Genomic DNA, 20491 nt, shown 5'->3' with positions numbered 1-20491 from the left:
TTTAGGTGCAAACAATAAATATTTAATATAAATAAAATGGGTATAGTAATATTTTCCTTTTAAATTTTGAAATCTTATTTATAAAAATGAAACCGAAATTTACTGCCTAAAAGTTAAAAGGATGCAAAATTGTCGAAATTCCATAGTGTAGTGAATGTTTGATTAAAAGCAGTTGGAAAAAAATTAATCAAACTAAAAAGTTATTAGAGGAAATTGATCGCAAAAGTACTTTTTTGGTCCAAAGATTTCAGATTTGTTCATTTTATTTGAGCAGATTGTACAATTGCAAGATCTTCATAAGATTTTCTAGATATTTCTAACTCTTGTAATAACTTTAGAAATATATCACGTGCTCCATCGAAATCAAGAACTGCCACACAGCCAACTGGAGCTTTCTTAAACAATGTATATGACAATTCACGACGCCTTAGTGAGAAGAGATATGGAATATTCTGCTGTTGGCACTGCTTCTTAATATTGCAAATCTTCTCATCCAGTCCGTCTATAATAGAAATAAAATAAATTTATTTGAACAAATTATAGGCAATATTTGCATTGTTTCAACCTTCGCCATCACATTTTTCACAGTCTGGTGCAATTATTATCAATTTTACTTTGTTTACAAGTAAAAAATTATTGGCTTCACGAAATCCTACTACGAAACGTCGATGAGCATGAGCCTTTATTGCATTTTGAGCAACGGCACGTTTTTGAAAGCGATCAAGTTCGCGGAGTAGTTGCTCAGTAAGTTCTTTCAATAGAGGAGTTGTGCAATTGTCGCAATAACTAAAAATATAAATTATTTATTCGTTATAAATATATGTGACGCCTTAATTTTGAAAAGCCCTTACTTTAACAATTCTTGCGGTAGCAGAAGAAATGCAACTAATTTTTAAATTTTCATGTATTTACTAATATTTTTCAATATTAAAGTATGAATATTGGTAAGTTTGTAATATTTGTTTATACCTTCTGAATCGCCTCGAGTGAGCGGTTTTAACAAATTCTTGAGTAGGCTTTAATTCGTTACAAACTGGCTCATTTTCCTTTTCTTTGGAATCGATAGAAAGAGATTCAATTAGATGCACAGTTTCCTGTAATAATTCTGTGTTTAACTGAGTTTTTTGTTGATTGTTTGTTTTCTGCTGCCTGTAGCTCAATATAGTTTTTTTCAACTTGGTATACTTTTTTCTTTTACCATCTTCTCTAGTCTTACCCCGTTGCTTCCAGGTTTTATACGTACGATTTCTAAATTTGCAAACAGTTCGGTATTTTAACTTTGTTTCCTTTTTCCTTTCCTTAGAAGTTTTAGTAAGAAAATGCAGTAAATTAAAGGTTGCACCCCCACCGGTGTTCACAGCACTTTTTTTCCGAAACTTGGCATTTTTTAATTTACGGAAGGGATCATGGTCTTCAGTACCTTGGCTATGCTTTATATTTTCGAAGGTTTTTCTGTCAATAACATTTAGTTTGTCGGAAATACTTTTATAGTGGGCCATGCCACTAAAATTGCTTTTCATATATGTTTACAACTTTTCTTTACTAAAACAAACTCTTAACAATTAAATTTTTTCTATATAAAAATAAAAACACAGACTTTGTATTTCACAGCTGTATTGTTTACAAAGTGTTCTCACTGTCAATAATCGATGCTATTGTTTTTGTAGTTGTACTACATATATTTGTTATCGATGTGAACGGAAGCATAGATAAATTCCGGAAAGTGTGGATGCGATTGTAAAATTATTTGCGTAAATTCTTCAAATCAAGGTATTTTTTTGTTTAAACGTTTTGTTTAAAGTCGAGTACAACATTTTTACTTGAAATGCATTTGTTGCAGACAAAAATGGTGTGTATATTACGCCGAGTAGTCCATTGTCAAATAACACTTTGTCCGATTAAAAAATAAAAGCGTTTAGATCATATATATACTTATCCTTACCTTAAAGGTATTAAGCGATTTTTCGAATGACCTCGGTTATACTGAATGTCTAACAAGGACATAATTATAAATTTTGTGAATAAATAATTCAAAACTATGTCGTATTTAATAAAAAGTCAAAAAAATATATATTCATATGCGAAATATAAGTTTACGAATAAATATTCTACTTCTTCTACAGACCTGAGATCAAATAAAAAAATTTTATGTTTAATATAGAGGGAATATAGTTTTTAATTGCCAGTTTACATTGCTCCATTCAACAAATTGTTCTACATCCATTTTCTGTTTACCTATACTGTCGAATTTTTGATACTCAACTAAAGTTTTTATGTATTCCAAACATTTTCGCATTCGAAGTGAGTGTAGTTTTTGGCGTTTGCAATAGCTGAGTAAAGCTTTCAATTGATCAAAGGGTTCCATTTGAGCCAAAATAAAGCTAAATATGTTTCGCACATCCACTTTTAAATGCATTGGAAATACTCGAGAATCCGTTGCGCGTCCACGGGGAAACACAATTAAGGTGGGCGTTTTGTCAATTTTAAACTCCCAACGTAACTCATCTAACGATGTGTTTATACGTACGATTTGAATACCTGACGAATCGTCAAGACGAGCTGATAATTGTATAAGTGCCTGTGATACAAGTGCTGAGAATGTACATAACGGCGAATAAAGCAGTACAATTGTGGTTAAATTGGACTGCTCTATTTTTTTCATGAATATTTCACTGTTAACGATTTCAATAAAAACCTTGTTTTGAGGTATTTCTGGTTTTATTTTAAAGCAACTACTTGTTTTATACGCTGTAAGGCTATTATTATAGTAACCCCGTACAAAGTGTTCCAACCTGTCGTATTCAAATAAATCTTGCGACAAAAAAATACTTTCTTTCAAGGGATCAGCTATTATCATTGTTACTAAGTTCTTTAAATTCGTTTCCTTAATTCCCAAAGTTTGAAAAAAATCCATGTGCTTAACTTCATCCAAAATAACAACAGATAATGATTGATTTTGGTTCGACCTGAAATCGACCCAATTTGTTTCGACAAATTTTTTTAAATATTTTGCGGCTGCTATTTTTTTTTTGGGCGAATTTAATTGTTTGCTTCGTAAACACTTTATAAGTTGCTTAATATTGAATTTCAATCCATTTTCAATGTCACAGTTATCACTCAATTGGCACATCAATCGCTTAAGTTGGGCGTTTAATCCGTAGTAATATTGTAAATTCCATAGGTTAACATATTCTTTAGCTATACATGTGCTTGGGTTTGATATTTGCATTTTTTCCATCGCATATCTTAAATAATTAAGCTCTTCAAAAACATGCAGATCATCTTGCAAATAGTTTAGAGAACATTCGTCCTTAATGAACATTTCAGGATTTGTTAAGTTAAACATATATTCGTAGAAATAGTCGTTTGCAATTACAGCCAATACGGGCGACAAGCGTAACTGACTTGCAATATTTTTTGGTGAGTTATAACCGTACAAAGAATTTACTGACAGCACAATCTTCGATTTTAACCACGCAACGATATTGCTAACGTTCCAATCGTTTGGTAACAGCTCTATATCTTTATTAGTGATAAGTAAAATTTGTGATTGTGCTTGGTTGTTATTATTCACTTTGTCAATAATAATATCCTTTGGTTTTCCAAATGTTGTGGCAAATCGAAAATTTGACTCTGGATCAACTTCTAGCCATTTGACGCCTGCACTAACAAACTTCCGAAACTCAGGTTGAGAGGGATCAGGAAAAACTCCCAATACTACAGCATCTCTTTCCATTCTCATTTCTTTTAATTCACTCCTTGAATGTAATCTTTCCACAGGTAGAAACAGGTTGTCAATAAAGATATGAAGAGCTGTCGAACTCCAATCCCCGTTATATTGTAAACGAATTCGTTGACCGTATTGTACTAATAAAGTTGGCCATTTGTTTGGAGCTCCTGAGCCAAGCGCAGACGTGTGCGTTTTGCTGCAGTTGCATGCAAGGTGATAACAATCGATGGTAGCGAAATAAATGTTTTCCCGGTAAAAGTGTGCAATGTGATCATATAACTTTCGGGCTATTCGACTATCATCGCTCCACGATACATGATAAAAGAGAAATGATAACTCATATTGTTCAGCTTGTTGGCGTATTTCATTAACAGCTTCTCCTGGACATTCAATAGGCGACGCAGTTACGATTGAAATAAACAATAATCTGCCAAATATAAATAACACGTAAGAAAATATTTTCTCCCAAATCAACATATTTTCTAATTGGATATAAACAGCTGTAATTGATTATGATATGAATATGGAGGCAAACACAATCGAAATTAGTTAAATAGGGCTGCCAACTCTTTCCAATCCGGAATAGAGAAAGCTGCTAAATCTACGAAATTTTTTTGGCGGTAAGAGGAAGATTTTTCTTTTTTGCTGAAAGTAAAATGTCTCATAAGCAAAAAGAGCTAAAATATCAATAGGTTTTACTACTGTGTATTTTAGAACTAAAAAATTTTAACACTAATAAAAGTACGTAAAAATAAATAGAGTAAACATAAGTTATTCGTGACATTACATAAATTTTACAATTTTTTTTATCTAACATGATTAAAATCCCCTTTTGCACAACCAAGAATTTTAAATACGTTGTAGGTTCAAGTTGAGGTACTAAGTGCTGTAGTTAAATTCAATATACTCATTAATGCTCCGACAAGTATTTTTTCTGAGGCATATAGTATGCCGCCCACTGTTGCTGTTATGGGCTGAAAATATAAAATATTGTTAGCGCAACTCTGTAATTGCAATATAGTTGAAAACTGGATGTTGATAAGGAAATACATACACCAAGCAAATATAAAGTAACCACGATTACGCGTTGCAGAATCACGATCACAATTGATATTCCCGTTAGCATTCCTAGCAATGTAATCAAGGTCAGAACCTCAACTAAGCGCACAGCTACGGCCATTTTGCTTTTTGTAAAACCAAAAAATGATGTTTGTTCAGAATTTCCAATTTTTCGTTTGATATACAATTTTTATAGTTTCTTTGACTTTTTTATTATTCATTATTTTTAATAATTTTCTTTCACAGCAACTTTGATCTTGCTATATGTGGGATTTTTCGCTTCATTTTATGTCTAATGCTTTGAAGTATGATTCCATTTAATCGAATATATCAAATGCAAATTCAAGAAGTTTAGCTAAAACCATTACCTAAAATATAAAATAATACAACTGTTTAAGGAACCATTAAATTTAAATACAGTTTGTTGATACTCACCAATGTATCTGCAATAATACTGAACGATTTCATCATAATTGTAGTGATTTCTTCGGGATCATAGAACTGTAATATTCGAAATACAACCTTCCAAAGAAAGCAATAATTGGATGGAAATGTTTGCTTTACATACATATGCATATGTAAATTAAAATTTAATATTTTAAACTTACAATCGCAGAAGCTATAATAAATAATGGCCAAATAACCGCCATTACTAAGCGAACTGCCCATATTATTGTATACCATGTTATAAGGAATAATCCAATATATGCAATGATCGTACCGTAATCGTTAGGCAAATTCATGTTTTTTGTTAACCATTCATAAAGTACACAATGCAGAGGTAAGTCCTAAGTAAATCATTTAACAAGTTATTTCCTTTGTTTTTCATTCCATGTATTATACTCACCGTCCAATTGCCAGTTTCTGTTGATTGGAAAGGGGAATATGACATTCTTTTTTAGAAATTTTGATAAATTAAAATCTGAATAAAAAATGTTTGTCATCAAAGATTTCTGGGCTAAATTGTTTTGTATAGATTTTCTAAAATGAAAGCATTCAAATACCCCGATGAGTATTTGGGTAGATGTGTATGCACCGCCTTTTCAGTACGAGTAGAAAATTATTTAGTATTGTAATAAGATATACTATATTATCCTATGCATAAGTTGTACTATAAATACACAAATACTTAAATTTTATTAATTTACTATGTTGTTTGCAGCACGGTAGACCATGGCTTGCAGAATCTGAAAAGTTATATTGTGCATAAATTTTCGATATTTCTTGTTGCGCGAACCTTCGAAATACGTGTACCATAACTATTGGGTATTTGCATTACAACATTTGTTTACAATGAATACATATATATTTATATTATTTTCGTATTCATGTTGATAAGTATTTCTCTCCCATATCCGAAAAGTTATCTAATGTGTTTAAGGTAGTTTTTAAGTTAACCAGATCGTTTTTTGACGGTAAAACTAAAATATGGCAAAATAATTAAATGCTTTGTTTTTGTTTACGTCTTTGATAATACTTAACAAAATATGAGAAAACATATTTGACATTTGTTTATATTAAAACATACACATTTAAATAACAAAACATGTTGCGTAGACTTACCAAGTTCATAAATATTATTATTATTTTTGAAAGCTGGTTATGTACCCTTGATGAAAAAATGGCAGCGAACAAGGCAATAAAATTTTATATTTAGATGCAATTTATAATAATATATGTCTCTAAAATTAATATGCAATTTTAATAATGCAATTAGTAAAGTGTTAAAATTTTAACAAACAAATTTTTCAAGAAAAATGCGAATCTTAAATTTTTTGTTTGAATGGCAAATGCCTTTATTTTCACACTCATTAAATTGAAATTACATACAGTTTATTTACTTTATCAGCAAAGTTATTTATCGTTTCGGTGTGGTAGTTTCTCTACTATACGTAGGTTTTTAGTTCACATTTCGCATATATAAACATATATATTGAATGCATATTATGTATTTGTTGAATTCTGTTCTGATTGATTTCTAGGTATATTTATGATGGATATTTTGTAATTATATCTCCTATATTTTTCATTTACATTATAATTTGTATGAATATACATACATAAATATCTATGTTTATGTATATGTATATATCATAAATTTAGCTTAAATTTAAACTTAAAAATTTCGAATACCATTGTAACGTGATTTGTTTTATATTATTTCTGCTTTGCTCGTTATTCATTATTTTATATCGGTTTTGCCAACGATTAAAACTAAAGTCATTATTCATAAATTATTTAAAATATGTTGACTTATTGGTTATAATAAACTGTTTGGTTAATCCGAAATTAAAAGAAGCAAAAATATATCATACCATAAAAATTGAAGTCTACGCAAATATATCCAAGGATGTGTACAAGACTGAAGAGTTGAAAATTGGACTGTGTTGCGTCGACTTTAAACATAGTGAAATTCAATACTAATAGGGCGTAAACACACATATATGCACATATCAAATGTATAAAATACATATGTATGCAAAAATAAATCACGTAAAAAAAACTTATTAAGGGGTCTTTAAAGCTCCTAGTCGTATTGACCCATATAAAGTTTTATTAAATCACACAGAGCAGACAATCCAAAACATTTTCATATCGAATTGTTTAAATTTCTTGATAAATAACTTATTGTACTCATTTGCTTGCCGCATTTTCTGATTATTAAATGCATTACAAACTTAATTAATGGGATTTTGCTGTTTTTTTATTGAGCCATCATCACTTGTTGAATTATATTTATTTATTGATTGATAAACGTTCGACACTTGCCAGTAATTCATCCGCTGTCTGAGAAACAACCTGATCTTGGTCGTCACTGGTACTCAGGTTCTGCAGACGTTGTTCAAGCGCAGATAGATCTTCTAGCTCACGTTGTTGTTTTACCATATAGCGTAAAATAAGCGTTGTCAGCATGCACATATCTTCTAAAATTTTCGCTGACTCGGGAGTGGGACGGTCGTAGCGTGTGCGCAACAGACGTAATTTGGCCTCGGCTAATTCAAGAGGAGTTTTACCACTGCGATCATACATATGCACACTTGCTCCACCTTGTAGAAGTACGCGTACCACAACATTAAAGTTATTAGAGCTGGCTGAAATTACGGCAAGATGGAGTGGAGTATTGCCAAGCGAATCCACAACATTAGGATTGGCGCCGAACTTCAGCAACTGTTGGACGATTTGTATGTAACCTCGACAAGCAGCCAAATGCAGTGGACTCCGTTTATATTCATCAGCCGCATTAGGATCCGCTCCAGATTCTAAGACGCGTGTTAACAATTCGATATTGCAGGTGGTAGCGGCCGTGCGCAATTTGCGCCCATTTGACTCAGCCAAGATATTGTTATAGTTTGAACGTAAGCGTTGCTTGCTACGCGTGCGGAGGCGCATCTTAAATTGAGACAGATGACTTCCTGACGGCAGGTTACTCGGATGGAGCAAATAATCAGAATTGAGGGGTAATGGCGGCAAATGTGGTAGCGCAAAATGTTCGCCGCGATTCAGTTGGAATGCATTCGGACTGAAATTTGGCCACTCATGCGTGTTGGGTGAGGACGTTGGAGTGGGAGGCATTATGGCCGGTGGTGGTGTAATATCTATGATTTTTGTTATGCCACCTCCAATACCTACCGATAATCCGACTCCAATATTAACACTAACATTACTGACTCCATCGTTGCTATCATTGCTCGTCTCTACGCCGGAATCATTCGCGGCCATTGCTTATGTGTGTGTGTAATTTGAGCTTTGCGCTCTGTTAATATAAATATTGCTTTAATGGGCGTTAAACTATATATTTAATAACAGTTAAATATTAATATTATTTGGTTTTTAATTTTTTGTTGTAAATTTTTTCAATATTTCACACGCTTTCTTAAATAAACAATATTTTTTCACACATTGGAAAATTTTTTGTTTTGTGTATTTTGTGTTTTTTTCTCTTCTTCGCCTATTTTTAATAACACTCGACTACTACTGTCAAATTTTGTAGTTGCCAGCTTGTATTCTTCCCCATAAATGTGTTTAATTTATGATCGTAAATTAATTTCAAAAACTACGATCAAAAATGCTCAAAAAAAGAAATATATGTACAAAAAAATTATACGATATATGTATTTTTTATGACTTAAGTACCGTTATTTGAGTGAATATCTGTTGTTTTTAAGACTACACTAGAATAGTGTCCATTTCCCAACCCAAGGAAGGTAAATTAATGTTTTATTGTTTTTCTAATGCTCGACATTTATTTTATTCACAATATATATGTATATATATAAATTAAAAAAAAAATTTTGTTACATGCATACACTACACTAATAGTAAAAACCCTAAACGACAGCATACAAATTTATCATGTAGTCTGCTAATAGTAAAAAAACATAATACTGTTGAAAATTTTTTCTTATAACAATGTACATTTGTACCTCTAACACTAATAAGAAGAAATTTTTATATAATATACCTTCTTTTGCTTGCTAGTTTTACATTTTTTATGGCAAGTTATTTAAAAAATATGTGTTCACTTTCTAATTGCTTTCACATTTTTAAGTTAAGACTTATTGTATATAATGGAGTATGATCGATTAAAATTCATAGTATTTAAGTACAATTCTGGTATATACAAACTTATATCAATTTGCATTGCCAATATTTTGCCAATTTCAGTCTATTGTAAACGATACTGTAGTTGCATTCCACTCACGGCATGACTATTTAATCGAATGCTACTTTCCTAGTAAATGAAGTAAGTGATGAAATCTCACTGGGATTAGAATCAGAAGGTAAATGGCTGAATTCAATTTCTTCATTTGCGGCTGCAGCAACAATATTTTCATTTGATTGTGTTGTTTCATCAGAGTTATTGGATGGCCATTGTTTGTGGCTTGGGGCATACAGAATAAGAAGCGCGAATATATAGATGTTCCACATACCATAGACACCAGTCAAGAATGCAGATGTTAATTGTATTTCCATATCTTCGTCCCATTTCCATTGACCTTCCGCAACTTGTCCCATAATAAATCCGGCAACAGTCAGTCCAGCACATACTAGTGTAGCAAGCATCAGAAATTTGAAGCGGTATATAAGACCTACAAATTCGTTAGAATATATCAATCTACTTGCAGTTAATATTAACTCTACCTAGGCTATTATCGTATCTAAAAATTATCTTTTCCTTTAACAACTTTTCAATATGCATATTTGCGCAACTAATATACTATAATTTCATGCAAAAATACTAACCTTCATAGTGTAGTCGGCGAGCATTAGACATAGATGGCAATGATGTGCGCTTTGCTCCGATATTTTTAAAAACTTTCCAAACCATATAGCATAGGAAAAGGAAGTAAATGCCAGCCGATATTGCAGCCAAAATAATAAAACTCATTGCCACTCTGGCACCCATAGGCGTAGTCCATATGGAATAGAATGGGTTCCGCATCTGTACACCACGTTCGCATATATCAAATATGAAAAGTGATAAACATCCAACTACAACAGCTGACAAATGTTTCCAATAGCGGGAACGTATCGTTGATTTATATGGCGACTCCTGAATTAGCATGTGTTCTCCAGCGAAAACAAGCCAGAACGAAAGCAGCATTGCATAAAATACGCCTTGTCGAATATCACTCAGTAGCAGCATATAGGGCATCTCAATGAATAAAGATAGATATTCCAGTGGAAAATTAAGAAATGTTAAAGCTGCACCGAGATATATCAGCATATATTCCAATAAAGCTGGTGAACGTTGTAGGATATGTACTCGACGCCAAAACCAAATCATTATTGCCACCAAGAAGGGGAAAAGGATAGTTTTTAGAGACAGCCACACTTTTGTGAAACCACCATTTTGATGAATTACAGTAAGTGTTAGATCGTGCATATGACCCAAATTGAGATTCATTTTCATATCGGTGTCAATGGGAAAACGTAAATTAAGCAAATAAAAGTCGTGATGTAGATCGCCCAATTCAAACAGAGGTACCATATCACAAGAAAATAGAGATTCCTCTTGACTTGCCGTCTTCAAACTGCAATCGATGTAACGCTTTTCAAGCGAATGTGCATAAAGTTTCCAATCACTTTTACGATCACCCTTGTTTCTATAATTATATACGAGATTTAAAATAAAATGTGTTGACATGTAGCATGATTTGTACGTACCTATAAGCTAAACGCATATCGATAGTTAATTGAAGATCTTTAGGCGGCTCTACCAGTGACATGTCAGAATCGTATGCAATATCTACCTGTAAAACTCCAATTAAATTTTGTTGCCATCGGGAGTAGTCAAATTCTTCTCCACGCGGCAAAGGCATTTGGAAGATATATACTATCTCATTTGCCATCTTTGTGTCGTGTTGTTCAATATCTTCTTGTGATACGGAAGCACATTTTCCCTCACCTCTTAAATGCAGCCAAAATGTAGTGTCATTTTGACGCTGCGGTGTATCTTTACAGACCATACCAAGAATTACTTGATGGCCGGCTGGTAGTGGCGCCAATAGACCACCCAAGAGAAAGCAGGCGACTTGGCTTAATAGCAATATAGCAACTAATATGGCTAATTTACGTCCGCTAAGATTCTCCAGAATTGTACCTGACATTTTTGGTATGTATTAGCACCAGACTTTATTTAAAAATGCGGCTAAATAAAGAATCGATATAAATATAAAAATTGTTGTATACCAGGGAAAAAAAACTAAAATAAAGCGTCGCCGATAACAATAGCGACTGCGTAAGAAGAAGATCTACTAGGCTGCCAAGTTTGTTAAAAAAATAATGTACAGATCTATATTAGATCTTGGGTTTAGTAATCTTTTACTATATGAGGAAATTTACCTTGAAATGAAGTTCACATGTATGTAGAATTAAGAATATAAAATATTAAATCAATACATTTAGTATGTGTACATTTAAGAGAGTTTATGTAAATTTGTATGGCAACACCACAAACAATGGTCAAAATTGTTATGCTGCGCTAACACTTAATTATCTTTACAAATTAATTTACATCAAACATGTTTAGATAATAAAATACGAGTATAAGAGTTTTAATGATATTAAAATTTAAAGGTTTTCAATGCAAAGAAATTTCTCCTGCCGAGCTGGCAGTGGTGAAACTGGCTCATCCCGACCGAGTTAGCCAAAAATATTTTTACGATCTCCGCCGTGAACCTTCTCTATGATAGACGTTCTCTGTATTATATGTTCTCTGTGCTTTCTTTCAATTGGGCGTTATCTGTAAGTTGGTAGTTGCATTAAAATTGTAGAACTACATTCCAAACAGTGTCCACATTAGTGGCATGCTACAAAGAGAATTTGACAGTTGACATGCACATCGTATCGACGTGTCAAAATAGTAAAAGTTGTAATAAACTCATCTAGCCTGTATCGTCTCTTAAAATAAATAAATATTTATAAACAATTGTAAAACTTTGAAAAATTTGCTAGGGCGCACGGGCTAGAACGGCAGAGAAATGGTTTTGGCAGATTTAGGTCGGAAAATTACCTCGGCGATTCAGTCGTTGAGTAAAGCCACAGTAATTAATGAGGAAGCTCTGAACTCAATGCTGAAAGAAATATGTGCAGCTTTGCTTGAGGCTGATGTGAATATTCGTTTAGTTAAACAATTGCGCGAGAATGTAAGAGCTGTCATAGATTTCGACGAAATGGCTGGTGGCTTAAACAAGCGACGTATGATACAGTCTGCTGTCTTCAAGGAATTGATAAAATTGGTAGATCCTGGTGTAAAGCCATATCAGCCAGTAAAGGGTCGGCCCAATGTTATTATGTTCGTCGGTTTACAGGGTTCGGGTAAAACTACAACATGTACTAAGCTAGCCTATCACTACCAAAAGCGAAATTGGAAATCTTGCCTTGTTTGCGCTGATACCTTCCGTGCAGGTGCATATGATCAGATCAAACAAAATGCAACAAAAGCTCGTATACCGTTTTATGGTAGTTATACTGAAATAGATCCTGTTATGATTGCACAAGAGGGTGTGGATATGTTTAAACGCGAAGGATTCGAAATCATTATAGTGGATACATCCGGGCGTCACAAACAAGAGGAATCTTTATTCGAAGAAATGTTGGCAGTCTCTCGAGTTGTTTCGCCCGACAATATAATATTCGTAATGGACGCTACCATTGGTCAGGCTTGTGAGGCCCAAGCTAAAGCGTTCAAGGAAAAAGTGAATATTGGTTCAGTTATCATTACTAAACTCGATGGTCACGCAAAAGGTGGTGGCGCACTATCTGCAGTTGCATCAACTAATTCTCCGATTATATTCATCGGTACCGGAGAACATATTGACGACTTAGAGCCTTTTAAGACGAAACCGTTTATAAGCAAACTTCTTGGTATGGGTGATATCGAAGGTCTGATTGATAAGGTAAAAATTCGGACAATGAACAATTCAATATATTTTGATCGAAATAGAAAACTTTTTAGGCATAAGTTTAAATTTATTTGAATTACTTGCCGTTGAATATATATAAATTTATAATTTTTTAAGGTGAATGAACTGAATCTGGACGGCAATGATGAACTACTCGAAAAAATAAAGCATGGCCAATTTACCATACGCGATATGTATGAACAATTTCAAAATATTATGAAAATGGGTCCATTCTCTCAAATAATGGGCATGATTCCGGGTTTCTCTCAGGACTTTATGACAAAAGGTGGTGAACAGGAGTCAATGGCAAGAATAAAGCGTATGATGACCATGATGGATAGTATGTCCGATGGTGAACTGGATAATCGTGATGGCGTAAAGTTGTTTACGAAACAGCCCACGCGTTACGTGCGTGTAGCTCAAGGTGCTGGTGTGCTCGAAAAAGAAGTACGCGATCTAATTTCACACTATACGAAATTCGCCGCTGTGGTGAAAAAAATGGGTGGCGTTAAGGGCCTTTTCAAACAAGGAGACATGACAAAGAATGTCAATCCCAGTCAAATGGCAAAATTAAATCAACAAATGGCAAAAATGATTGACCCGCGTATGCTGCAACAAATGGGCGGAGTTGGTGGGCTGCAAAATATGATGAGACAGTTACAGCAGGGTGCTGCTGGTGGACTTGGTGGTTTAGGAAATCTAATGGGTGGCTTTGGTGGCAAATGAAAACCGCAGTAATAAGATAATGTTTAGACCCTAGCAAAACTATTTGTTAAGAAATCGTATGGCCAAGCAAAGACGGAGCCGCGGATGTGGTGCCCATTTACATTAAGCACATCTGTTTTTCTTGTTGCGCCAATAAAGAGTTTTTCCATTGTTTTCTTATTTAACACTTTTTGATTGTATATTATGAAAATTTTATGCTATTTGAATTGGATCAAATGAAAAATACCACGTACATAGATATACATTTATAAAAACAATGCGGCGTAAAGTTAAGTATATTTACGGCGTGATTTTGTATTAAAGCCCATAAAAAAAAACGAAATTAATGACTTTTAACAACAAAAGGTGAAATTGAATCAAGTTTAATAGAATAAGATTCTGTTGTGTGTAAATTAGTCCTTATAGGTGAAGAAGTAATTCTTTATCAAATACCAATAGGCTAAGTCATAATAAATACTTTTTGAATCGAAAAGGTTGCATGAATAATAAAAACAAATTTCAAATAAACAAATTGTTTCTTTAACAAGTAAAAATTGTAGTTTTAGTTATTTTCATCAATAAAATATTTTCAATTATTAATCTCCAATTTCCTCTAAATCATATAATTTGTACAAAGTTTTTCAAAGTTATTTTGGTGTGTAAAAACTTACTCGGTTGAATTTGTATCATAATCAAATAAACAATCTGACATTAATGAAATACTAATTTTGAATGGAAGAGTACAAAATATTATTTTTAAAGTATTGACCATTTCTTGTTAAATATTTTGACAATTTTTCATGAAAAATAGGGAACAAATGTTCACTACCAACACATTTACATATTAACACTCATTTCATATCGGTCTACCTGTTATTAACTATATATATGTATGTGGAATAAAGAGGATAAATAGGGGAGAGGGACGTAATTCTTCTTGGGTCAGAAAATATTCCCAATATAGTTTGGTGAATACTTTAGAGCTGTCAGTCATTGGTGACACGAAAATACAAATCCATTTAAGTTACCTTTTCGACGGTCTTGAGAAGAGAGATTACGTTAAATTTTGATATATTTAATAATAATTGAGTTAGAAAGACATAATTGACATACAAAGTGACCTATGGAAGATGCGCGTAGTATCAACAACACGTATCAGGTACAAAATTGTTTCTGTAGTTTGTGAGATATGACATTTCTCCTGAAATTTGAGAATTTAACATTCACTTTGCTGATAATGGAAGCACATACAATCTTATAGGCCATCCGAAGTGTTAGGGCTACATAGGGAACGCATTCCGTTAACGACTGAAATATATGGGATATAGTTTGATAGTAGTCCTTCCCGATTTGTTTTTTTGGACCGCTGAACGAGGAATATTAAGTTTGGAACGAAGTTTGTGACAACCAGAAGGAAACGTCGGAGACTTTATAAATAAATGAGTATCGTGACGATCTGAGCCGATTTAGCTATGTCCACCTGTCCGTTTGTCTATATAGATATGTATGTGAAAAGTATTCATTAAGTTTTTAGATTCCGATCTGAAATTTTGCATACGTCCTTTTCTGCATAAAAATCTGGGCATTTGCTGGAACCGCTGCCATATAAATTGAACGACCAAATCAAGGATATATAGGAAATCTTTTTTTATTGGACAAGATATTTACACGAAAGTTGATTAATCGGAGGAAATGGCTGCCAAAAAAAATTTCCATAATGAAACTTTGTTATTCCGAGGCTATTTTCATCTTTTCATCTTTTTAAGTGGTGGGTCCCAAACCCAGCGCACAACCCTGGGGAGGAGATGTTTCCCCTTCTCACTTTAGCTCGCTTTCAAACGGATGTTTTTTGATTACCCAGAGGATACTTGGTCTAAGACCGGAAGTCATGAGCTGCTTGAGCTATATGTAAAATAATCGTTTCTGGCCACTCGCTATTGAATGCCGCTCAAAGAACTTTCCTCATGAACTTCTACACGTGGCTTCATTCTCCTCGAAATCCAACGCAGAAAAACTCCTGCCAACAGGTGAGTAGGCAACTGATGAGTCGACGTTACGAGCTTTCGAGAGAAAGGTTCTGCGGAAGATTTTTGGGACTTCACGAATTGGCACCGCCGAATACCACAGTCGATAGAACGATAAGCTGTACAAGATATACGACAAAGTTCACATAGTTAGAAAATGCTCCAGCTTTACGCAATACCGGCCAGAGGAAGCAGAAGACCTCCACTTCGTTTGGAAAACCAGGTGAAGGACGACCTGGCTATAATTGGAACCTCCATTTGGCGACAAACAGTGCGAAGGAAGAACGATTGGCGCGCTGTTGTAAATTCGGCTATAACCGTATTGGCGGTGTCTACTCCAATAAAGAAGAAGAGAAATTTGTTATTCCTATTGCGTGTCAAGGCATCGTTTGAATCAAAGGAGTAACATTTGGAGAGTAAAAACTTTGCTGTAACTGAGCCATTTCAGACTTAAATTCATCCTCATTTGCTTTGGTAATCCAATGGGCAGTTTTGCTTCTCTAATTATAAGCAATTTAATCTTGTGTTTCCAGTATAATTGGCACACGCCAGAAATTTGATACGCGCTTTTTTAATGCTCATATATGTATATCTCTGAAAGCTCTTGATATCATACAAATATTTCAAGAATTTTATGTGGAATGTTCTAAAAAAGATGAGATTATTTTATTTCATAAAATACTGGATACTTATATTGCAGAGATAATTTACAACTATACATTTATTTAATATTGCTCCAAAATTCCCCTATCTAAATTCAAACAAGTACCATACTAAATAACTACCCTAAAGTATCTAAAGACTCTTATGCATGTTGTACTATATATTTATATACGCAAAGTTTGTTACAAATGCACAACATTGAAGTAACAGTATAAGAATTATTTAGATATATAATATGTACATAATCTGTACATATAGCATACACTCCCATTTTTATGACGGCAATAACACTAAAACGTGTGTCATTAGCTGTCAAATTTTGGCACTCGTAAAACCGTCAAACAAGCCAAACGAACAGGAGTGCAGAAAATTCAGTAAAAGTATTTGGAAATGCTTTCATTGTGGTAGAGGATACGAAAGTCAACAAACTTCAAATAGACATCATTGCAAGCTTTAACTTTGCCATGCATATACATACATATATTTGTATATGTATTTATATATAATATATGTATGTATTCTTTTATACACTCGCATGTATGCACGAGGCTTTTGTAGATTCAGCAGTACGTCTGCGTATAAATAGTGAAGAGAACATAACACACATTGGTGTGTGTATATGTGTAATATAAAGAAGTGTTATCTTTGAGTGCGAGTATCCATTACAATGCAAATTTAAGGAGCACACTTTTTGTGTGAGCCTAAAAGGACTAAACATAGTTTTGTATAAATTTCAATAAAAATCCAAGACCAAGAACATGTTTTAACATAAAGGTGTTAGAAAAAATATCCTTTTCTGCTAAAGTCATTCCCGCCTTCTCCGTGGATGACACTTTAAAAAAAAAAAACAAAAAAAAAAAACACAAACACTCTCTATAAGGAGATATTGTCCGTATGGCGGTGTTTTAAAAAAATGTAATTTTACCAATACTTTGCTCATATTTGACTGATTTTGGACTTTGAGCTGGAGTATTTTCATCTGTTCGGACGACATGACTTAGTCTCTTAATTCGCCGAATTATGTGAATGACGACGTATATCTTGTACAACTCATCCTTCCATCGACTGCGGTATTCGCCGTTGCGCTATAAGAGTCCATTAGGCCTAGTCAATTATGCATTAATTTTCCAACAGATGGCTTTAATAATCGGCTCCCGCGTTGTACTACTTGTATTGAATCATATGGCTTTCATAAGCCCCTCTGGTCAACCATTGCTCGTTATCAGCAACAAAATGTTTGATGAATGAGGCCCTACATTCAAGCATCACTTCTGCGACTTCTACACAACGTCGTTCTTCCAAAAGATTCAGATCTGTTAGCACGGTATAGCATTGAGACGTTTCACACCCCAAAGATTAACTAAAATAGTTGAATGAGAAATTTTATACCCTCTGATGTGTCTGATGTCTTTTCGATGTTATCGGCATTAACAAAGGTGGAAGAACGTCTCGCATGAGCAAGATTCCGATGACTGCACAACCTGCTATGTGCAACACAAATATTTTTGTTCTTGATAATCTAGACTCTCTCCCAAAAGAACTTTACAACATTAACAAGTAATATTGAATCAAAAAGAAGCTAAATGTATGGGTGTCACACCACATGGACCGCAATAAAAATTTTGGTAAATATTTCAGATACGTATTCGTATATTTATAAGCGAATTAAAAAAAAATAGCAATATCGTTGGGTGATTCGATATTTTTTTCGATCAAAGAGCGATCGAATACTGGTTATAGTGACTCGTAAGATTGCATGTCGGCTTCTGATAAGTCATGATCAGATGTTCCGCAAATAGCTACGATGTAGGATAAAGAGAAGAAGTTTAGCTCGTACTGGTAGTCCACTCATTGAAGATGCCCGAGAAGAAATCAAAGCCTTGAGTGGCCATATCCTGCATGAAATATTGGACTTGAGAAAAATTTTAGCTCGACGGATGCCATGTATGCTCATCCCAGATAAATTATTGGAAATTGAAGAAAAATAGTCCCCATTTGGCGAAAAAAATGCTTTTCCACCAGTACAACAAACTGGGCCACATCTCCGCAGCCTCAACGCCTAAGTTGGTCTAATTTGACTAAGCTGGAAAATCCACTATATTCTCCAGGTATTTTCTTTAAATTGTGTGAAATCACTCGACGGTATTTCCAAATTCCAAGTTTCTGTTAAAGCAGAATACCCAATGTCGTATTGGGTCGTTAGAGCGACAGTAGATATTCCGTCTGCTTAACTACTAATTCATTTTTTGCATTCACTCTGTAAATGCCTATGGATAAAAACACGATCAGCCGTTTTCTACCTCGTGATAAATGGGTAGGCGTATCACGGTATTTTATTGACTATACAATACAATTAGATTTATATCTCTAATTTTTTTTTATCGAATATTAATTAACATAATCAGCCGGAGACCCATTGCTTCAATGGGAGATGCACGAAATGATGATGATGGTTAATTTCTGGATGGTTTCTCAAAAACGAGTTTATTTACCTTTTATTTATCATTCATATGAAAAAAATTTTAACTATTTAAAAATATCAAAATATTTGGGTTTTAATTATGTTTCTATATTTTGGTACTAGATTTCAAATTAAATTAATTTTTGCTTCTAAGAAGATTTGTTGTCAATAGAATAGATTGTGCTGTACCATTGAATGCGTAGCTACCACAGATGATTGAAGGCTTAAATCCTGAATATAATCGATCCTAGTAAAAATTCTAGTGAAATATTATCATTATTATATATCAGTATTTCTGTCCATTAACATCTTTGGAAGGTCGGCAAAAAGTATATATTAACCATAATGACTCTCTAAATATCATGAATAGTGAACTCAAATCTGTGATTCCATAAAATTTACTTTTTTCACCTACCTCTGATTTTCACAAATAACTGTTGAAGTTTTGGCTGCCGAGAAATTTCAATTAAACGCCTTATTAAGAGTCATTCTGGGATGCCTCTTAGTAGGCTTGATTAGGTTAGCTACACTCAGGAGATTTCTCTGAATTGTAGAATGTGTATGTGTTTATTAGAAATGTTGTCAAAATATTAATTTTACTAAAGCGTCATTGAAGTTAAGTGGTTAAGGTCAGTTTAGCATTTACAAAAAACCCATTATTTTTTCATTGTCTTGAAACACATTTAGGGTTCTTAAATATCATTAAATTTGTAGATTAGGGAACAAGTCATCTGGTTCAACTTATCGCCTCTTTTTCCATACTGCCGAACGCTATAACTATTGAATGCGTCCTCTTGATATTTTAACTGCAACCTTATTTCTCTTTATATACTTTTGCTACATGTTACTACAGAGTATAATAGTTTTGTTTACCTAACGTTGTACATATGTATCACCTAAAACTTATCGAAGCGTAGGGTTATATATGATGAGGATGATGAAATCCGAATGACTGTCTGTTCGTCTGTCCATGCATGCTGTAACTTGAATAAAAATTGAGATATTTTGATGGTTAGCAGGCGCCTTTCTCGGTATGTGTTGAATAGGGTCAATACTTCCTTTATCGTCCATACCCTTATATATAGATTTCCAACTTCCGAGTGACTTTATACCGCATACATCAGCCAATATGTGAGATATCTTAATAAAATTGAGTATTTCTTTCTTATAACAGTACATATTTGAGCTTCTTCTTCTTCACTGGCGTAGACACCGTTTACTGGCTTTTTCAACGGAGCGGAGGTCTTCGTTTTCCTCAGCTTGACTCGGCGGGTACTGCTTCGAATACGAATACTTTCAGCTGGAGTATTTTCGTCCATTCGAACGACATGCCCTTTCTTATAGTAAAAGTAAGCATTGAAAGCGGGAGTGCGGACATTTAATTCCCATCTCATGTCTCTCCACCAGGACGACTGGACAAAGTATTACTTCATGGGAGAGA

General features: G+C 33.7%; 7 protein-coding genes across 9 annotated transcripts; 1 reads left to right on the top strand and 6 right to left on the bottom strand.

The window, feature by feature from the left end:
• Nucleotides 1-98: 98 nt before the first annotated feature.
• Nucleotides 99-1637, bottom strand: LOC108976784 (selenocysteine insertion sequence-binding protein 2). Its single transcript, XM_018946099.1, has 3 exons — nt 970-1637; nt 566-786; nt 99-502 (listed from the first exon to the last, which is right to left on the bottom strand). Exons 1-3 carry the CDS (start codon nt 1518-1520, stop codon nt 258-260), a joined length of 1017 nt encoding a protein of 338 aa, XP_018801644.1. The 5' UTR covers nt 1521-1637; the 3' UTR covers nt 99-257.
• Nucleotides 1638-2150: 513 nt separating this feature from the next.
• On the bottom strand, nt 2151-4246 carry LOC108976707. The gene has a single exon (XM_018945969.1). It carries the CDS (start codon nt 4205-4207, stop codon nt 2153-2155), a length of 2055 nt encoding a protein of 684 aa, XP_018801514.1. The 5' UTR covers nt 4208-4246; the 3' UTR covers nt 2151-2152.
• Nucleotides 4247-4530: 284 nt separating this feature from the next.
• LOC108976711 lies at nt 4531-4956 on the bottom strand. The gene is made up of 2 exons (XM_018945974.1): nt 4785-4956; nt 4531-4704 (listed from the first exon to the last, which is right to left on the bottom strand). Exons 1-2 carry the CDS (start codon nt 4908-4910, stop codon nt 4597-4599), a joined length of 234 nt encoding a protein of 77 aa, XP_018801519.1. The 5' UTR covers nt 4911-4956; the 3' UTR covers nt 4531-4596.
• A 109-nt stretch (nt 4957-5065) lies between these two features.
• On the bottom strand, nt 5066-6430 carry LOC108976710. 2 transcript variants are annotated; one of them, XM_018945973.1, is made up of 5 exons: nt 6353-6430; nt 5637-5711; nt 5398-5577; nt 5225-5311; nt 5066-5157 (listed from the first exon to the last, which is right to left on the bottom strand). In XM_018945973.1, exons 2-5 carry the CDS (start codon nt 5679-5681, stop codon nt 5107-5109), a joined length of 363 nt encoding a protein of 120 aa, XP_018801518.1. In that variant the 5' UTR covers nt 5682-5711; nt 6353-6430; the 3' UTR covers nt 5066-5106. The 2 variants fall into 2 exon arrangements, with proteins under 2 accessions (XP_018801518.1, XP_018801517.1); XM_018945972.1 differs by lacking the exon at nt 6353-6430 and having other exon boundaries at nt 5637-5920.
• A 1041-nt stretch (nt 6431-7471) lies between these two features.
• LOC108976701 (ankyrin repeat domain-containing protein 54) lies at nt 7472-8578 on the bottom strand. The gene has a single exon (XM_018945958.1). The coding sequence runs from the start codon at nt 8507-8509 to the stop codon at nt 7526-7528; it is 984 nt and encodes a 327-aa protein (XP_018801503.1). The 5' UTR covers nt 8510-8578; the 3' UTR covers nt 7472-7525.
• Nucleotides 8579-9031: 453 nt separating this feature from the next.
• On the bottom strand, nt 9032-11705 carry LOC108976700 (protein wntless). Of its 2 annotated transcripts, XM_018945957.1 has the most exons (4): nt 11636-11705; nt 10958-11441; nt 10034-10896; nt 9032-9879 (listed from the first exon to the last, which is right to left on the bottom strand). In XM_018945957.1, exons 2-4 carry the CDS (start codon nt 11398-11400, stop codon nt 9503-9505), a joined length of 1683 nt encoding a protein of 560 aa, XP_018801502.1. In that variant the 5' UTR covers nt 11401-11441; nt 11636-11705; the 3' UTR covers nt 9032-9502. The 2 variants fall into 2 exon arrangements, with proteins under 2 accessions (XP_018801502.1, XP_018801501.1); XM_018945956.1 differs by lacking the exon at nt 11636-11705 and having other exon boundaries at nt 10958-11563.
• A 409-nt stretch (nt 11706-12114) lies between these two features.
• Nucleotides 12115-14245, top strand: LOC108976689 (signal recognition particle 54 kDa protein). Its single transcript, XM_018945939.1, has 2 exons — nt 12115-13191; nt 13315-14245. The coding sequence occupies exons 1-2, from the start codon at nt 12274-12276 to the stop codon at nt 13921-13923; spliced, it is 1527 nt and encodes a 508-aa protein (XP_018801484.1). The 5' UTR covers nt 12115-12273; the 3' UTR covers nt 13924-14245.
• The last annotated feature ends 6246 nt before the right edge of the window (nt 14246-20491 follow it).

Source organism: Bactrocera latifrons, unplaced genomic scaffold (assembly GCF_001853355.1).
Source record: "Bactrocera latifrons isolate USDA-ARS-PBARC rearing strain unplaced genomic scaffold, ASM185335v1 scaffold_8, whole genome shotgun sequence".
Classification (NCBI taxonomy): domain Eukaryota; kingdom Metazoa; phylum Arthropoda; class Insecta; order Diptera; family Tephritidae; genus Bactrocera; species Bactrocera latifrons.
This window is presented reverse-complemented; position numbering and strand designations above follow the sequence as displayed.